The sequence below is a fragment of the Rhagoletis pomonella genome, unplaced genomic scaffold (genome assembly GCF_013731165.1).
Source record: "Rhagoletis pomonella isolate Grant_MI unplaced genomic scaffold, Rhpom_1.0 Rhpom_scaffold_00003, whole genome shotgun sequence".
Taxonomy (NCBI): domain Eukaryota; kingdom Metazoa; phylum Arthropoda; class Insecta; order Diptera; family Tephritidae; genus Rhagoletis; species Rhagoletis pomonella.
Genome location: NW_023458557.1, coordinates 21,741,060 through 21,759,565, shown reverse-complemented (window position 1 = coordinate 21,759,565; position 18,506 = coordinate 21,741,060). Strand labels below are relative to the sequence as shown.

General features: G+C 34.8%; 1 protein-coding gene and 1 pseudogene across 1 annotated transcript; one reads left to right on the top strand and one right to left on the bottom strand.

The window, feature by feature from the left end:
- Nucleotides 1-5,367: 5,367 nt before the first annotated feature.
- Nucleotides 5,368-7,208, bottom strand: LOC118736509. Its single transcript, XM_036466582.1, has 4 exons — nucleotides 7,003-7,208; nucleotides 6,526-6,950; nucleotides 6,243-6,473; nucleotides 5,368-6,191 (listed from the first exon to the last, which is right to left on the bottom strand). The coding sequence occupies exons 1-3, from the start codon at nucleotides 7,005-7,007 to the stop codon at nucleotides 6,316-6,318; spliced, it is 588 nt and encodes a 195-aa protein (XP_036322475.1). The 5' UTR covers nucleotides 7,008-7,208; the 3' UTR covers nucleotides 5,368-6,191; nucleotides 6,243-6,315.
- Nucleotides 7,209-13,320: 6,112 nt separating this feature from the next.
- Nucleotides 13,321-18,506, top strand: part of LOC118736095 — a 29,972-nt pseudogene continuing 24,786 nt past the window's right edge.

The following is an 18,506-nucleotide window of genomic DNA, read 5'->3' as shown; positions in this document are numbered from 1 at the left end:
TCTTGAATTCAGAATCGCAGAATTGAGCTGAGTTATAGACCGGTTTTAATTTTGTGTTATTGGCTGTACAAGCCTTTATTTATCGCGGCTAATCCTTTGCAGGATATTTTTAAAATGCGCGATTTTTTTTTTCGTGAATTCGAAACACTCGCAGTTAATACTTAAGGATACTTGTTTTTTTTCTTCTTTTACGTTGATTGAAACGCGCGATTTAAAAAGTTTGTGAATTCTAAACACTCGCGGTTAATCCATAAGAATGCTTGTTTTTTCTCCTTTTACGTTGACTGAAACGCGCGAGCCCCACGTTGGGCGCCAATTATGTTTCCCCGTTTGGAAAACAGTAAAAAAATATGTTTTTATCGGCGGGCTCGCGGATAAATTAAAACACGAATTGAGTTAGTTCCATTCTTGGAAAAAGACTGCTCCTTTAATTTCAATCTTAGCTTATTTATAACATTTGCAATATTTACTTAACAATTAATTTCTCCATAAGGCGTTGGCATTGCATTATGCTATGATGAAATGCCAATGTCTTGGACAAAGAAGTTATTTGACACCTTTGAATGGAATTTTCCATTCAGAGCGGAAAAAATATATCAAATTTAGATTTTTGACAAAGAAGTTAAATGAGTCATCAATTATGCAGCTGGGAGGTTGCATAGGTAAGTGGACTTCAGTACGAAAACTATTTTCTTTATAAAATTAACAAACATGTGGATAAGACATTTGTTAAAATCTTGAATCAACCAAAAAGTAACAAATTAAAGCTTTAAATGCATTTGTATTACCCTTTTTTACGTTTTGGAATCAAGGTCTAAGTAAATTTTTTGATTGAGTTTAAAGTCCACATTTGAAACTTCTTGCAAAAATTATAAAAATTCAACAAACTTTAACAATTACGCCCAAAAATTTTAAACTTGTTTTTTAGGACTTTTAGGTATGTAGTTTTGTAGTCCATTAAATTTAAGTACGTAAAAGTGAAAAGTTCAAGACGCTAGGAAATCGCGTTCATTTTTAATAATTTTTGGCTGAGGGTGCTAAGCATTTTCTTCTATATAAAAGGCACCATCCTAAGATAAAACGTGAGTGAATTTAACCCCTACTTGGCTTCTTAATATTTAATCTTTTTTAATATTTAATCTTTATATATGGACCACACTAAAGGCTCCTTTTCATATAAAAATTTGTACGTGTCCTTCCCGTGACAAACGTTGTCCTACCCGTGACAGAGGAATTTCGGATTTTTTGTATAATAAAGCCATAATTTGTTAGTAGTTTTTGCTTTGTTTGTGTTCCTGGTTCTATGTTTTATTATAAGACATCAAGTGCACAGAAAAGTGAAATAAATTCGCAGAGTTTCCGTAAAATATATCTGCTCCAAAAAGCAGGTTCTTTTTTTGTCCCACCCGTGACAGAAGAAATAAATCAGATTTTTCGCATATAAAAGTAAGCTGTTTTTTTTTCGTATTTTGTATAACTCTTATAATAGTCAATTAGGTGTAGCTTTATCAAAATGTAGAATTATTCTGTACTTTATACTTAACCCTTTCGGTACATCTTTTTAGATTCGGGCTTTAAAAATCCAATTTTTTTATTAAATGATCCTTAATACATAATATAATAACATTCAATTTAATGTTTTTCCAAAATGCGATTCTAAAGTGTTTTCTGGAATGATGCCATATGGCATATGGGGTAAAAAATACGCAAAGTTTTTTTAATATGGTATTTTATTTAATTCAAATCAAATTTAACAGCACCACAAAAATTTAATAAAATAAGTTGGAACATGCATAGATTTAATAATTCATTTAAAAAATTTACCAGTTGCAATTTCCCAGTACAAATATATCGTTATTTGCTGGTGCGGATTTCAGCTCCTTCAAATATTATTGATGCCATATGGCATCATACACATTTAAAAATATACCACGCGTTTATTAGCACTTTTTTAAATTAAATTACAAAGATCTAGCAATATTTGACACTATTTTGGATACTATAGCATATATATCTGTTTTTAATTTATTGAGTTATTTGGTAAAATATAGTATTTTAATGTAGACCTTTCTAAGCAGAAGAAAATCGATATTTTAGTAAAGTTTTAAAATTGAAATTTTTCATCTACTATGGATAAAAATAAGAATACCGTATTAAAATATAGTTTATAAAACTTCCCATTACAGCGTTGCATATAAAAATATAATTTCAGATAAGCTCAATAAAATCTGTGAGTATTCAAAAAAGCATGACGCCATATGGCATCAAAATAGCGAAAGGGTTAAATTTAAACAAGAAAGAAAATTTTTTCTGTACAAATGTCCAACCCGTGACGGTGGAATCGCCCAGCTGCATAATTGCTGAGTTTGCAAAATTGCATTATGAATCCGCAAGATACAAATTAATAAAAAATATTTTATATTTACTACTGTGCCGCTATGTGTGGTCTGCCGTTAATTTGCACACATAGGGAATCTAGACCAATGATTTGATGGTATTCATGGGAAAGTTTATGTAGGTACATTTACATACATATTTTACACTTTGAACATAAATGTGTATGCACACATTTTAGGGTACACTTCTTAACAAACACATTTTTTAAGTTATTATGAATGGTTAAAAGAGACATCTTCTTTGAATTCAGTACTAAAACATGACATTTTAATAGTATTTCCAGTGCTTACCAAAATTTTACGACATTCACATATTGATAAGATTGGCCATTTATGTAAAAATTATTTAATTTTAATTATGTGTTTATAAAAATGCAGTTTATACTTTAACAAAACCCGTATAAATCCAAGGTTCAATCTTTGCGCAACATTAAAAAACAAACAGATTTCCTAGAAATACAAATTTTGAGTATGTAGTTTTGTAGCCCGATTAATTTAAATAAAGTTAGTTAGCTGCGACTTATTGTTGATTTTTAATATTTTTATTTTTTTTGATGAAGGTGATGGTCATTTTCCTCATTAAAAAAAATCGTCGAACATACTTAGACCGACATCGTCAAAAAAATGTCACCCATCAACGGTAAATCCCAGCTACTTGAAACTTGCACTTTATTATAAAATTCAATGAGAAAAAATTGATATAGAAAGCTGGAAATTTTTACGAAATTGTCGATTTTTTTTAATTATGTTCAAAGATTTAAACTTATTTTTCTACAGTTTTTGTTAAGGAATAAACAATATTTTTATAAACAAATAATAAAAATTACAAAATAATAAAATTAATAGTCAAATCTAGTCAATATGTGAGTGCCGTAAAGTTATGATATTTTAGAACATCTCTTTCTTAATTAACGATGACACTGTTTCTATATGAAGCTGATTTCGACATTTTGTTTTAATAAGATTTAGTATCGAAAATATTCTTTCAAAACTTGCCTAGGTATGTGAGGTTGAAAGCTATATTATAATGGTTCATTCAAAACCTTTTTTCATAACGTACAATGGCAAAAAACCGAGAAGGCGAAGACAAAAAGAGAATAAAAAAATTTCCCGCAGTGAATTTTCAGAGCTATATATTTATAGTATTCATCACAAAATTGTACTAAAAAGTACTGCGTAGGAGGAAAGTATATTGTAAACGAAATTGTATCAAAAGAGTACAATTGTACCTAAAATGCCAACACTGATGCGGCACAAAGCAGAACGCAAATAATAGGTTTATTCCACAAGCTACTCGAAGTCAAATTATTTTCAACCTCTCACTCGAACAAATGAGTAAAATCCAGCTGTTAGACTATACTCGATAGAGACAAAAACTGCGGGCACAAATAAGAGTAAGTACATGGTACAATTATTACAGGTATTGTCTTCCCAGAGAGTTTTGCTTCACATCGAAATTCGTGCTCCCTTATTTTCAGTTTGACGCTTTTCAATGTTGATTCTTTTACTTTTTATTTGGCTTTGCTTTTGGTTTTCGCTCAATTAAATTTTTATAATTTTTCAAAACAAAAAAAAACGTTTGAAATAAAGTCAGCAATAAAAATTCTCGATTTGTTTACTAAGCAAATGTTTATTTTGCGGGTTTTGCAAATTAAATAAGTTCTCTGCAAGAAGGTCTGTTTACAAAAAATACGTGGACATATATGGTATATGGTGAAAAGAAATATCCCTTTTTCTTTACAGTAAACCTTTAAGTGTTGGCAACCATGATATTTTAAAAATAAGGCAGATCGGAATATACGCTCTCTGGGAAAACAATAACTATAATTATTGTACCATGGAGTAAGCAACGTGTATTAAACAAGGTGTGATTGACAACTCAGTGCGGCTCTCTTTTAAGGTACTATAATGTCAAAAAGTATAAACAAACGAATTAACCCTTAGTGATGCATGTATCTTGTCAGCACTGATACCCAAGGCTTTTATTTTGATTATAGTTTTGTTTTACTTACATTACCTGGAATATATATATTTTGGCAATAAAATAAAACAAATTGTTTATAAAATCATTTTAGCAATTTTATTGTTTTTAATTGCCCAAGTTTTATGCTTTTGTGCATTTATTTTTATATTTAAATTTTTTAACCTAAACATTATTCGACACTTATAAAAGTATGATTTTACATTTGTTTTCAATTTTATATGAGTGCTTAACTGTAACAATTTTTAAATTAAGTTTTTTTCATGCGAAATAGATTGAGTATAAACGAGCTCGTTTGAAAGTGCTTGGCTCGGACGGACAACCAATGAAATCACTTTCCTTAAAGTGATTTTCACAAACGCGAGATGAATCACGTAGTACAACACCATCACACATCGCTGCTGTCTTAACTCGCAACTAGGTGGTTTAAAACATCGCACTATTTTCGTGTCCTGACTTCTATTGCATACAGCGCACCGTTCAAAAGTTTTGCTCTGTTTCATCTTGGTTTCCTTACATTAAATATTTAAGCAAAGTCGAACGTATTTACTTATTACCTTTATTATTACTTTATTACTTTAAATGCGCTTACTTGCTCTCCTCGGCGGTTTATCTCTTAACAATTTCAAGTTTGTTTAGAAAATTTGTTGCTTGAAAAATTTTTGTGTAAATTTTTTTTAAACAAATTCAAATTTGAAAAAAAAAAAATTTCAAATGGGTTAACAATTCATTCCAATTTGACATTATAGCCTGTTTCTTATGAGAGCGATGTCATAATCAATCACACTTTGTTGAATACATTTTGGGAGTAAGTATATTTGTGTGTTCTTGTTTTGGTGGAAATTACTCTTAGTCCTTTTTGAAATTAGTGTAAGTACTCAATTGCACTAATTGTTATGGATCATGAATAAGTACCAGACATGGGCGTAGTGAACTAAATTTCAAATATAGTGAGGCTTATTTTTTTCTAATCCCACTAAAAGTAGTGGGACTCAGATTTTTTTTCACTACCACTAAATGCGTTAGTGGTAGTTGAAAAAATGTTCACTAAAAATAAATGCCTTTAGTGGTAATTGAATTTTTTTCCACTACCACTAATGAGTTTAGTGGTAATGTAAAAAATTTTCAATCAATTCAAAAGTAGTGGAATCAACAGATTTTCCACTAAACCAAATATAGTAAAGTAATTAGGCCTTTTCAAGTGATTTTTGGAAATGTATCGGCTTTTGAACATATGTACATTTATTTTCTAACATAAGTACATATCAATTTACAGTGTATTTCAATACAATTACAATATTTCTTTAAGATAAACACAAACACAAATTTCTTCAAAAACTTACACGTACAACGTGTACAAAATTTATTTGATATACATACAGCCGCACTCAGAGACGTTCCTTAAACTAACTCTAACGGGAACTTAACTAATGAGCATTAAATCTGTTAATGTTTCCTCTAAGAGTTAAAAACTATGAAATGAAAAATTTAAGTATGGCCCCAGTTGCGGCCCTTTATTTTTGTTGTGGCTGATAATAGACTTTAATTGCTTTGAACATTGTTTGCTTTCATTAGAACAAGTTTTTCAAAATTCGAATCAAGCAGATTCTTTCTGCGGGGAGCGTTTACTATCCCTGCAAAAGAAAATAGGCGCTCTACAGGAGCAGAGGACGGAATCGGAGTGTTAAATTTAAGGAACACCTCCCTAATAATTTTGTAATTCTCCAGGCAGTTGAGAGAAGTATTAGGATCTACCAAATAAGTTTCAAGCTGCCTTCGAATCTCCTCCTGCTCAGTCGTTTCGGGTACCCCTACTATTAAAGGAAGAGTTGAAATCAATTTACATCGTAAAAGCATTATCTTACTGCTTGCATCTTCAAACTCCAAAAACGAGTCAGATGGTTCTAAAGTTTTTGTTGTTTGTATCGCTAGGTTGGTTCATTTGGGAATGAACTGAGCAGCGTGCTCAATAAATAAATTTTTTAAAACATCCACAGTTAAGTGGGGTGCTGTTCGCTGCAGCACTGACAAAAATCGGAGCTTGACAGCTGGACATGACATCGCCGCTATGATGGCCAAGTTTGCCTCTTCATCTCCTTAAAATTATAAATGTGTAAAATTTCTTTAGCTTAAAAGTCGAAAGCATACCTTCAAAAAATTTTTGAAATCTCTTGTGTAGACAATCTACCAGTTCGCTGCAAACAGAACCAAGCTCACGTATTTCAAAGCTTTCTTGAAATTTAGTTAGTTTGATTTTCAAAGATATTAGGGCAGCAATGAAGTAGCCGAAGTACATATGTTGATCTGCCTGCAAAAAGTCGATGGCACTTGCGATAGTCTCCATTAACTTAGTGTAACTCTCCAAGTACTCAATATCGGACATTGCAAATTTCGTTACATTTAGAGTTGTGCATAAAGCCGATAGCTTGTCCTTGTGCTTTAGAAGGCTTTGAACACTATCAAAGAGAGAGTTCCAGCGTGTTACTGTTGGTGTCTTGAGTGATGAACACAACACATCTCTTATTAGTTCCGCCGATTTCGGACGACCACATTTATTCCAAATATTTGAACAGCTAAATAGTAATAAAAAGAATTTAATTTCAACACAACGTAACACATTTTTACCGCATAAACGACTGCTTGTGGCGCGTATAAAGCCTTTCGTATTTTTTTATAATTTGTGAAAAATCCGTTGTGGACAGGAGGTTCAGTGTATGGCTGGCACATCGAAAATGGCCCGGCAATTCCAGTGAGTCATTCAAAAATTCAAAGTCATCCGATTCATAGTCCTCTGAATCGCTTTCATCATCAATCGTTTTATCTATGTGTGTATATCACAAAGGTAAGTATATAGGGGTAATCCATCTAGACCTTTTTCAAATTTTTAATAAAACAATTGAAACGGAACTGAATGTCTGAATCTTTATTATTATCCGAAAGAACAATCTCTGAAATTTACTTTTAAAAAATAACACAGGTTTACAAAAAAGAAAAAAAGGTTATGCATACATATTAAACCAAACCTACATATATATCCCTATGTTATTCGACACGCTGAATGCGAATCCGAGGTCCGTTAGCCTCCATCACGTCAGGTTCATGGTCAGTTGAAGGTCAAGTAGGAAAAAATTCATTGTATAAACCTAAAAATTCATATATGTATATTGGGTTTTAGATTCGCTTAACCCGAATCCGAGGTTTGTTAACGTCCATAATGTAAGCTTCGAGGTCATTTGAATTTTTCCCTACTTGACCTTCAAATGACCACGAACCTGACGTGATGAAGGCTAACGGACCTCGGATTCGCATTCAGCATGACGAATAACAGGGATATATAGGTTTCGTTTAATATGCATACACTTTTTTTTTGGCAAACCTGTGTAATTTCATTCAAATGTTGGCCGCAGACAGGGCCAACATCACTCGCGTAATTCGCCCATTGCTGGAAAGAGTAATTGAAAATTGGACCTTCGGAATGGACCACCTACAGCGTAGTCGCGGCCAATATTTGAATGAAATTATTTTTAAAAAGTAAAAGATTGTCAGAAAGTCAGAGATTGTTATTTTGGGTAATAATAAAGATTCAGACATCCAGTACTTTATAAAAATTTTAAAAGCAAAGTTCTACATATTACATAGTGATGGGCACACCTAAATACTTTTGTACCTAAAGTACCACTTTGAGTACTAACTACACAAATACTTATTATTTGGAGATGTCTAAATATTCAAGTAAAAAGAACTTAGGACCATATCGGGATTTTCGGGACTTATATCGGATTTTTGGGACTTTCGGGATTCTCGGGAGTAATTTCAGGATTTTTGGAACTAATTTCGCGATGTTTGGTGCTTTCGGGACTATTTCGGAATTTTTGCGACTAATTTCGGATTTTTATGAGTTTCGGTACTATTTAGCAGCTCCTAAATACCTAAGTAAATAGTACTTTGGTATTTACCACAACACATATACCTAAATACTTTTGTACTTTATACTTAGTAAATACAATTTTGCCCATCAGTGGTATTACATTGTCTCAATAAGTTTCGCATCAAATTTATCTTCATTTATTCGGTGAGTAAAATATAATTAGGGTATTCACAAGATGTCGTAAGCGTCGTAATGTCTTAAAGTCGTAAATTTTTTCAATGTAAAATAACGGTTGAAACGGTTTTAAGGGATTTTTAGGGTATTAAAAAAGCTATTTATATATTTTCTATCGGTTTAGCCATATTTTGGTGTGATTAAAAATGCTCTAAACGCATTTTAACCGTTATTTTACATTGAAAAATTTTACGACTTTAAAACATTACGACGCTGACGTCATCTTGTGAATACCCTAATTGTGTCAATTTCTATTTTTTGTGAAAATCTGCATACACCAATATGTAAGTATAAACTCTTTTAACCGGGATTTTCGATTATCCGTGATGAGCTCGGTCTCGAGCAACCCGGATAACCGAAGTTCAACTGAATGTACAAATACAATTTTTCTAAATCATGTGGGACTCAAAAGTTACCTGTTATACCATATTCTCGAAACGCTTTGCAAAAATTGGAGCCATTGTCAGTAATCGTGAGTATTACTTTGTCATTGTTCAAATTAAATTGTGCATGAATAACACTTATCATCTCGGCGATTCGGTCGTATGTGTGGCTCCCTTTAAATCCACGGCAAGCCAAAGCTACTTGTTTTCTCTGGTAACTAAGTGGACATATCCAGTGGCATGTATACCCGAAGAATGATCTCTGACCAGCGGACCATATATCTGCAGTTGTGCAACAGTACTGGACTTTAATAAGTATATCAGCTGTAATTGACACCCACTCTGCGTGTTTATGGTTGAGTATATTTGCAATTGCACGCCTACTTTTAACTTTTAAATGACACCCTCTGAATAGACTTTGAAATTCGGGCTTTTCAACTGTACTTAACGGACTATATGTAGCTGCAAGAAACATTAGCACCCTCTCATTAAACTCCTTGCTCTTTGTGTCACATTTATTAATTCTTTTCAATTCAGTAAATTGTTCATATTCGCTTTCATGATGAATTCTTAAATGCCTAATGAAGTTTGAAGATACACCCAAAGAGCCTTTTATCTTCGATGAACATATTTTACATGCAGCCAAGATGCCCCCCATTTTTTTCAAGTACTCTGTTTCATCTCTCTTTATAAAATATTTAATTTAGAAGAGATAAATATAATTATAAAACTTCCTTACCTTTTGCACCACAGTGAAAAATCTGTTTTCAAACAGAATACTGTTTGTTCCTTTAAGTTGAAGTTGATTTAGTAATTTACCTATGCCTTCATCATTATTTTGGAAACTTCTATAAACAAAGTAGGCTTCTAGTATTTTCCATAAAATTTGGCCACATATGCATTACAAATAGAGGTGCTTATTTTCCACTTACCCAGGTTCTTGCATCACCTTTCTTGTTGTTTTTGACGGTGCCGTTTCAATAATAGCTCCCTTTCTTTTTAAAAGTCGAGGAGCACACGTTTTCAAGTTGCTACTACTTGGACTGAAAGTAGGGTCAATTACACTATCGTCACTATCAAAATCGAATGATTCCATTATATTTATTTATACATATAACTTTAAACAAAAAATACTCAAATACAAAAAACAATTGATCCACACGTGGTTATCGTTCACCAAATCAGTAACCTTATTAAGTGCAACGAACAGCTGAATAGTTTGGTAAAACCTACCAACAATTGGTGTAAGATCGCCGTTGGTCACATGGTAATTCGATCACTCGCCCAGTAAACACAATCTCTAACGCTAAAGAGTTAAATACTTATTAATTTAAATTAGCGTCTTGCTTGCACATTATGCTAAACTAAACCATTCATAATCCTTAATGTTTGCTGGGCTTTACATCGTCATGATGCTTGCTAGCGGGAAGCAGAAGCACAAAGCAGAAAAGGAAAAACGTACCGAGCGCTTGTATTCAATACGGCCTATCTGCAAATTAAAAAATGTGAGCTTCTCATTCAAAAGTTTATCTCTGACTTAACTGACATTAATTGTATTAATACTATATCGATTATTTATGGAACTATCTATTGAGTTCCAAAGGTAGAATCAAGAATCAGAAATGACAGTTGAGCCATAGATGGATTTACGGAACAGATAATTAGCTTTCGGTGTGTTCATATGGATAATAAGCCTTCGGTATGTTCATATGGACATACCGATATATGTACAAACATACATATGTGCATATACATATATGTACATATTAGAGGGCTGCATGAATTCATTCAAACTTCTAGCCAAACAGAGTACAGTAGATTTGAATATTTTACTTCACATACAAAACACTCAGCGTTTGGAATTTTGTAAGTTATGAATATACACAGCCCGGACTTTTTTTTCGGGCAGAAATGTGCAAGAAGTCAATCTGAAATAACAGTTGTTGTTTGTTTACATCCGAGCGCAAATTTTGTAAAATACCAAAATGGAAAATAGCAGAAAAGTTTCAGAAATGTAGGTATTTGCTAATTTTATTAGCCATATAAGATAAATACACATAAAATCAATGTTTAGAGCTGATTTGTTGATTCCGGGCACTAAATGTGTTTTTTTGCGTTCCTCACGCTCTGGGCACTTTTGGCACGATTTGACTTATTTTTAACACTTGTGAGAGAATAACTTATTTTTACGCTCTAATTACCGAAACAGCCCGGAAAGCGTGAGGAACAAAGCTAATATAAAGAAATGTTTCAAATTTTAAATTTTGTGGGAAAACGCAATCAAAGTTTGATCAATTCATACAGTTGGTATACCAAAAGATAGATGGAAAGACACATATCTTCGCCATTTTTGGGAAGTTTAGTCATCTGTTAGGCTGAACATATTCTCATCAAGCTTATTAATTGTATTATGAAATCTCCAAGAACGTAGTTTTTAATTACATTTCTATATTATTAAACTTGCGATATCAGTTTTTCCTTACTACCAAGCATTAGTATTATTTAGTGGAAACACGGCTTTTTTCCACTATTTGCAAGATTTAGTGGAAATAGTTTTTAAGCCATTAATATTAATTTAGTGGACATTTTGTCAGCTCCAATATCACTAGGCTGGGAGTGGAAGGCATTGTGCACTACCACTAGAAATAATAGTGGTAGTGAGAACACTGATTTTTTCCACTAAAAATGTTTGTTCATAAAATAAACCAGCTCCACTATCGCTATAGTAGTGGTAGTTAAAAGCATAGTGCACTCAAAGATTAATGCACTACGCCCATGTCTGATAAGTACACTAATTTTATTAGTACTCAAAGCCGGGCTCTGATATGTATTGTTCTTTTCGATTCCAAAGTACTCGCCATTCCGATTCAACCCTTGTTAACTTTGAATACTTCAACTGGCTGACTATGTATTTCATCGAGCTATTTAGTTTCTGGGCAACTGGGTTTAAGTTTTCAAATAAGGTTAAATTGACTACACAAAGAAAAAAGTAAGATGATTTTGTCAATGTTATTGTGGCTATTAACATTTAGTTTTAATATTGTTATTGAGCTTTGTACCACGATTATTTGATTATTACTTTCCATTTTTCCTAATAAAATAATCTTGGTACAAAGCTCAATAACAATATTAAAAGTAACATGATTTTTTCAAACAGCGTCATTTCCAGGGTTTCATTTTGAACAGAAAAAGTATTTTATAAAGCATTTTCACATTATCGTAATTTACAGTTCATTCGTAATTCATAAATAACAATGCTGAAATCAAGTAATGAAAAATTGGTCAATAAATGTGAAATTCGCGAAAATTCAACCAATTTCAAAAATTTGCTATCAAAATTAAAATTTTTTTTATCAGACTTTTTAAAAATGTTTTGGGCATGCATTTTTATAGCGAATTTCATTTCAGTATAATAAGGTGCAAGTTTGAAGTTGTGCATTTTCTTCGATATAAAAATACGAGTATTTTGGAATATAACGTTGCCTTAATTTACAAAGGCCCTAACCAAGACATTTTTCTAAACTGCGTTTTTCGAAGTTTTTCGTAGGATGTATTAAAATGCACCTTCAATAAAAATTTTGAAGTGTTAGGACCAGTTTTTCAGTGCAAGGCCGTGGTTTAATCTATGCTTAAACGCCCGATCTGGCTGGTTTAAACTAAGATCAGCCAATCAAATGTCAGCCCGCTGTTCAATTTAAACTCAGTTCACTTAATCTAAGGTTAAACTGGCACTGAAAAAGTGGCCCTTAGTATAAAAAAAACGGAATTACAAGCCATTTTTTAAAAAGCCCTACCTGTTTTTGATACTCATTTTATAACGTTTTTGCTTCTGTAAAATAAAAAATTTTTTGGTTAGTGCCTTTGTGTACTAAAAGTACTGGAATTGAATGAGCTATAAAACTTCATACCCAAAAATTGTTTGTCAGCCTGGTACTACGCAGCTATGTTTTTAAAAGGTGAATGGTTGAAAAACTTACTTCTGAAGTCGCGTTACTAGCTTGAAGTGTGGCCAGAATGACAAAAGTTTATGAATCAAAGGAAAAAAATATTTGCCACAGTTACCAAGCACTTCACGTTGTACACGGGAGTATTTTTTATAATAAAACCGGTCAAAATTCAGATTTATCAACTTTGATGTTCTCTTCAAACCGAAAATGGCCTTTATGTATAAAAACTAAGCGATTGATTTTTCTTAAAATTGCATACCTTTCACTTAAATTTATTTGAACAAAACGATTGAAAGGTCTGAAATTTTAAGAAAAAGCATTTGATAGTTTTTATGCATACGGCCCATTGTCTTGCAGCATTGAAAACTAACACAGAGTTAAGTAACCCGCTTTCTAAATTAAGTAGGTACCACTCTCTCTTTTTTGACGTTTGTTTTGATTGTTTGTGTTTTTATTGTTTGAAATTTAATATACAATTTAAAGTACAAACAGAAACACTAACTTCTTCAACATGACTGGTTTGTCGAATAGGGCCGTTGTTATTGATGGTCGTAGTAAAGGAGCTGTTGTGCGTTGTGAAGAGTTAAATCTCTCCGGGAACTTCTACAGGAACAAAAAAAAAATACTTGGCCCACTTGCGTAAACGCTGCAATGTGAATCCTGCTCATTGTCCATATCACTTCCGTGCTCCATCACGCATCTTCTACAAAGCTGTGCGAGGTACGATTCTACACAAAACCAAGCGTCGTCAGGCTACTCTTGCCCACAATCGTGTTTTCGATGGTATCCCACCCCCATACGACAAGCGTCGTCGTTTTTGTGTACCTATTGCCATGCCTATCCTTAGATTGCTTTCTGACCGTTAATACTGCCAGGTTGGATAGTTGTCGACACTGTTGCCAACTTGGTGATTTTCGCACTAAATTTAGTGCTTTATTCAAAACGCGAAAATTTTCGAGGTTGGTGCTTGGTACGTTTTTTGTTGCTTTTTGAAGTGAAAACTTCTTTAGCGGCGGGAGTGATTTTAAACTCGATAAAACAAAAAACGTGACAACATCAACACCAATACGCATTTGTATGTTATTTGCTTTGAAGTGTGTCGTTATGTATGCTCATAGAATTCAAGCGAAGTATCGAAGTCAAGTTGAAGTGATTTTGTTTTTATCTTCTTCGCATACATACATACATATGTTCGTATGTTTTTACGTACATATGTTAAGCTAGCCAATACGCGGTTGTGTGTTTATGTATGTGCCGACGTGGAGTCTACGTGCGTAAATATGTCAGCGCATAGAATTCAAGCGAAAAGTTGAAGTCATCCAATAATACAAGATTCGATAAACTGACAGTTGTCTCTCTCTCACCGCTCCCTTAACAGTGGCACCGTGTTGCTTCTTTGCAAATTTACTTGGAAAAAGTGTAGCTTTGCTGTCAAATAGAAGTATAAGCTTTTGTGCAATATGTTTATTTGTATATGCATATGAAGCACATTTAACTGATGAAAACATAAATTGTTTTTAAATTGGATGTTTACATAAATCTCATAGTAGTTTTATTTTAATTTTGAGTCCTTTTGCAGTTTTTATACAGCTAAATAGCACATTAATTACGTAATTCACGTAGATATATTAATATTTCGTTAAATATTCCATTTAAAATACCAGATTTCCTGCAAATACATTAGAAGTTACAAAAGGAATTTCACTGCTAATCTCCCACTTTGCGTACTTTTCTACTACCGTTAAGTGATTGGTTTTCTTCGCCGTTCTTTTGCCCGCCGCTCATATGTGTATGTTTGTACGTGCGATAAGCTAAAATACAAAAACGCGACTACTCTAAGCACTCATGGAAAGAGTACCCCTAAGGGTCAAAGAGTACCCAAAATTAACCAAAATCCATATGAAGAATGTGGTCCAATCGACATTGCGATGTACTAGGGCAGGACCATATACTTCAGCTCTGCATTACATCAGAGTAGCACAAAACCTCTTCAAGGGATTACTCCATGGAGTATCTACCTCTCGTCAAAACAGCCTGATAAATTCCGTGTAGGGATAACGATCGTTAAACTCGATCAATAAGCTGGTTTAGAGACACGAGTTGGGCCGGTACTGCAGTACAGAGGAGCATTTCATAAGTATGTACCCCAATACCGGCCAAATGGGCCACATTGTCCAACGATTTTCGCAGGGTAGTCAATAAGCTGATACAAGTTTGTGTGTTGTGTGCTCGTTTATTTCAGGAATTCCCTAATTCTCCCAAAACCGGAGAAAAATCAGAAGAAAAGCAGCGGCATCAATACAAAAGCACAATCTTTCTCCACAGGTGGTAACAATAGATCGCAGGACATCCTCTATAGCATTAGTACCTACCTGATAAAACGGTAATGGTAAAGTGTGACCATTTTCCTCTGATCCCAGCGTTTGCGATAACAATTTATAAGTCCCAAGGAGGTAATTTCTTAGGAGGTCAGATCTTATACGCTGAACAGCTTATTATGAGTGACATCGATGTAACCCATCTCGTTTCAAAAAACAAAAATAAAAAATTTGAAAATTTTATCATGGTCGAAGAGCAACAGTATCCACAATTGAGTTGCACACTGAATTTCAAAGGCAACACTTTTCTTTTTAAAGCAAGAAGTTCTTGGTAATTTCCATACATTTGCTACTGCTTAGCTGCGTTTAAAGAAAAATAAATCAGCGAAAGGAGACAGGAAAGCGAAAAGAGACATGAAATCATTTGCTTAGCTGCGACTGAAGAAAAATAAATCAGCGAAAGCAGACAGCAAAAGCGAAAAGAGACACGAAATCATTTGCTTTTGCTTACAGCACAGCAAATTTTTCTAAACTATTTGTTTCGGCTGACTGTCTAACCAAAAACCATCTGTGCTGTCTCTTTTCGCTTTTGCTGTCTGCTTTCGCTGATTTATTTTTCTTCAGTCACAGCTAAGCAAATGATCTCATGTCTCTTTTCGCTTTTGCTGTCTGCTTTCGCTGGTTTATTTTTCTTCAGTCGCAGCTAAGCAATAGCGAATGCATTGAAACTACTCAAGCAATTTCAAACCCTGGTAATGCTCTTTCACAGTTGTCACAATTTCGAAACTTTCTTTGATTGTCAAACCTTTTGTTTGGAGCTTGGTTTTACATGTACAACTAAAATTTGCCTTAACGAACGCGGACCGCCGCGACGCCGGGCACTTTCAAAATTGTATACTTACAAATCTGTCCATTTAACTTGTTCATGTACTACTTTTTATCAAATGTAACTGGGTGACTACCTACATATGTGCACTATTTTGCTTTATTACTCAAATTGTTAAGTATAAAAGTTGGTCTTATTGCTCAACGAGAAATGAAATAAAGCAAATTTGTGTTATTTCACATTCAATTGGGAAATAACACAAATTTGCGTTATTGCCGTTTGTGTTATTTCACCGCCCCCCCAAAATTATCATTTCGATATAGAAAATGTAAAGTGATAATATGCAAAATTAGCAAGGACATCCACCTTGTCGTCGGTAATGCAGTCCCTATGCTAATTTAAATAAGTTCTCATTCAATTTAAATTTGATTCCTATGTGAATTAGTATGGTGACTGCATTCGTTTTGCATATTTTCTCTGTTTACGCTCTCTGAGTTTTGGTGAGTGTTATTGAAAATTTATTTGAATTAAGTGTGGGTATTAATTACACAAAATTAAGGTTTATGATACAAAATTGAGGTTTATGTCTCCGTATTTGATAAAACCAAAAGGAAATGAAAGCTCCTTCCCATAACAAAATACCAAGACTATTTTTAGCCTATAGATCTCGTTTATTTTTTATGAGTATTTAAAGATATTGACTCTGTATACAGGAAAATTTGAGTAAAAGTCGATCAAATAATGAAATTATTCTGGTAAGTTATAGTATATTACTGTTTTTTTTTTGACGAGGAATTCATTTTTAATGTTTATTTTTACCAAAAGCTTACCCTAGGGGGCACTGTGGTAAAACTTTGCCTCGGATGAAACCCCCTTTTTCTGATGACGACCACGGCAAACGTATAAAGGACTATGATTTAAGGGTATGCACCTGGAATATCCGGACCCTTAATGGGGAAGGTGCCTCTGCCCGGCTGGTTGGTGTCCTCGGGAAGACAAAGGCTGACATCACCGCCATTCAAGAAATGCGATGGACGGGGGAAGCAAAAGTAAGCGTGAAGCCTTGCGACGTCCACTACAGTTGCCACGTAAAGGAGCGCAAATTTTGGATTCGTGGTAGGAGAGAGATTCCGTCGCCGAGTACTGGCGTTCTCCCCGGTGGACGAACGTCTAGCCCCAATCCGCATCAAAGCTAGATTCTTCAACATCTCGCTCATCTGCGACCATGCCCCGACGGAAGAGAAGGATGAGGCGTCCAAGGATCTCTTCTATGAGTGCTTGGAACGTACATATGAGCGCTGCCCCCGACACGATGTCAGAATCGTAATTGGCGATTTTAATGCCAAGGTGGGCAAGGAAGGGATCTTTGGCATCACTGTCGGAAAATTCAGCCTCCACGACGAAACATCCGATAACGGACTGAGGCTGATCGACATCGCCGGGGCACGAAACATGGTAATATGTAGTACTAGGTTCCAGCATAAGAACAACCACCAAGCTACATGGCTGTCTCCAGATCGAAAAACGAGAAACCAAATCGATCATGTTGTGGTAGACGGAAGGCATGCTTCAAGCGTTTTAGACGTACGTACACTCCGAGGGCCAAACATCGACTCGGACCACTATCTTGTTGTAGCCAAGATACGCACCCGCCTCTGTGCAGCAAAAAATGTGCGCCCAACAATGCAAGGAAAGCTGAACGTCGAAAAGCTGCAATCACAACAGACGGCCAATTTATTCGCCACTCGACTCACACACCTGCTCTCGTAGAGCACTCTTCAACAATCCGCCCGAAAGAATACCTGGTAAGATGAGGAATGTCAACAAGCCGCAGAGAAAAAAGATGCCGCCTACAGGGCCACGCTGCGATCGGGCGCAACGCGAGCCATGTGGGACCGTTATAGGGAACTGAAGAAGGAAGCGGGACGTATTTTCCGCAATAAGAAAAGAGAGGCCGAAATACGTGAGTGCGAAGAGCTTGAGATGCTGGCCGACAGGAAGAACGCCCGAAAATTCTACCAGAGGGTTAGGCGACTTAAGGAAGTTTTCAAAACCGGGGCGAACTCCTGTAAGAACAACAATGGCGACCTAGTGACCGATGTCCAGAGTATACTTAAATTGTGGAGGGAACACTTTTACAACCTACTGAATGGCAGCAGCGCTGAAGGTAGTGAAGAAGACGAACACGAGTCCCCAGTCGATGATGATGGAGTAGCTGTCCCACCGCCTGACTATGACGAGGTACGAATAGCATTTACGCGGCTGAAAAACAAAAAAGCTGCTGGAGCTGACGGCCTGCCAGCCGAGCTATTCAAGTACGGTGGCGAGGAGCTGATGAGGTGCATGCCCAACGACTGGAATTTAAGTGTGCTCTGCCCAATCCACAAGAAAGGCGACCCCGCCATACGCGCCAACTATCGCGGAATCAGCCTTCTAAGCATAGGTTATAAGCAGCCCTATTCTGCATTTCGACTCGAATCGAAATTTCACCGTTTGGCAACTTTGGTATTCTGCGTTCCGTTTCCTTTCGATCAATCTTCGAAAGTTACGATT